Raw genomic sequence first — 1,900 nt, forward strand, 5'->3', positions numbered from 1 at the left:
TGAGAGTATACCTAATTCACGTTTTTGAAAAATAGATATACCATTTAGTAAACAATAAGCAATGTTATAGCTAGTATTGTCTGGACTGAGCGAAATGCCTGCTTTCACTATCGCCCGTATTCACAAACGATGCTTGCTTAAGTGAAGCAGCAAATCGAACGTACAGCGTTGAATAGAGCTCTGTGATTGGTTCGTGTGTCACCCTGTGCGTCCACGCGCACTGTGAGATTTCATAGTATTGTTTGTGAATACGGGCGTATGTCTTCCAGTCCGTGGTCAATCGAGAACTTTTCAGCCCCAATGACCATTATAAGCTATTGCCCCGCCCACTGCCATTTAAGTTTGGCCATATAAATGTTTATTTCTATCAAAAAAGAAGTTTGAGTATTGTTTCTAACGGGGCTTATTGTAAGTCTTTATTTCTTAAATACCGCTTTGAATTGGCGAGTGATGACAAAAACTCAGAGACCAGTGCCGGCTGCAGTTTAAAAAAATCACACATTGTTTCTGATTAACGTACCTCTTGTAAGTTGAGTATAGTATGCCCCAAATCGTCAGCAACATTGTTGAAGAACGTCAACATCGATGTCCGGATGAACTCCGGACAGTTCTTCACCAGAGACTTGGCGTCGATGCCCTTTACAAGCACTTGGAGACAGCGGACGGTGATCCGGACGTCCGGCCCGAAGGCTGCCAACCTGGGTGGAAAATAATAATTAACAAAATCATTTCAAAACTAACCAGTCACCTAGGTCCCAACTAGGATAAATATTTATGTTTTTTATTTAACCTCCGACATAAAAAGAGGCGTGTTATAAGTTTGACGTTCTCGGGTCTATAGAGCCGAAGTTCCTAAACGAATGGATCGAATATGACGCACTTTTCTTTTTTTGAAAGATTAGAATGGGGTGTTCTTAGCTAGGTACGATAAAATTAAATCTGTCCAGCCGTTTGGAGGTCATTGCCTCTTTTCTACCTAATGAGCATGACGTGGTCCATGGTGTAGTAAAGATTGACGTTAACCTGAACTCAGCTATTACAACCAAAAGTTGAAGATTTTAAACTTTCGCGTTCCATTTCAACTAAAATAGTAAGACACGGGTCTTAACGCGACGTTTATTAATGAGTTAGGTACATTACTGAAGTCTGCTTGTGACCACGGCTGCAGCATCGCAGTCGAAACGTCAAGCCGTGAGTACATAATGTAACTTATTAATAAACGTCGCGTTAAGACCCGTGTCTAACTATTTTATTCAAAAGTTGAAGTTTTGTGTTTGCATGCTTCATAATATTTTATTCAAGCAGAACACCTTCCGAACCATGCTTTGATGCAAACAGAGATTACAGAGATATTTAATTTGATTACTAACCTGGACCTCAGCAAGCTGGCCAGCTTGCAGAAGAGAGCGGCAACCATTTCTTTCTCTTTCAAACTGGCCGCACCGACGTTATTGGTCGCCGTCGCAACCGCTATGAAGTAGTTGCGGTGTGTCGAGAAATATTTCTCCATTAGGGGCAACACCACCTGTATGGAAGAAGGAAGTTTAATACTTTTGGTTCAGTAGATTAAATGCCAAAATCAAGCTTATAGCTGCATATGTATAGGAGGAATTTTAGCGTGTGCTGTAGACTTTTCAGTGATGACACTTTTCGTTTCTATAATAATATGTGTAGAGAAGTATTTGGCAAGACACACAATGAAGAAGGAACTATAATCCTTATGATTCAGTAGACCACACGCCAAAATCAATGTTTATGATTGTAACTGGTGATGTTAAGTGATGATTTTGTTTCTAAATGGGCAGCATGGCAGTACTTAGATTATAGTCCAGTCAAATTAGACATGAACCCTGCAATAATTCGCATACAGCTGAAAATTGGTACGAATGTTCGGAGCCCC

The 1,900-nt window shown here is 40.4% G+C and overlaps 1 protein-coding gene across 1 annotated transcript; it reads right to left on the minus strand.

Moving 5' to 3' along the window:
• Positions 1-511: 511 nt before the first annotated feature.
• On the minus strand, positions 512-1,525 carry LOC114361535 (ryanodine receptor-like; the record flags this gene model as incomplete). The annotated part of the gene is made up of 2 exons (XM_028316599.1): positions 512-698; positions 1,371-1,525. Coding segments are annotated over 2 exons (342 nt in total), but the record flags the coding sequence as incomplete, so codon positions are not given.
• Positions 1,526-1,900: the final 375 nt, after the last annotated feature.

Source organism: Ostrinia furnacalis, unplaced genomic scaffold, assembly GCF_004193835.3.
Source record: "Ostrinia furnacalis isolate ACB-3 unplaced genomic scaffold, ASM419383v2 OfSCF5814, whole genome shotgun sequence".
In the NCBI taxonomy this organism is placed as follows: Eukaryota; Metazoa; Arthropoda; class Insecta; order Lepidoptera; family Crambidae; genus Ostrinia; species Ostrinia furnacalis.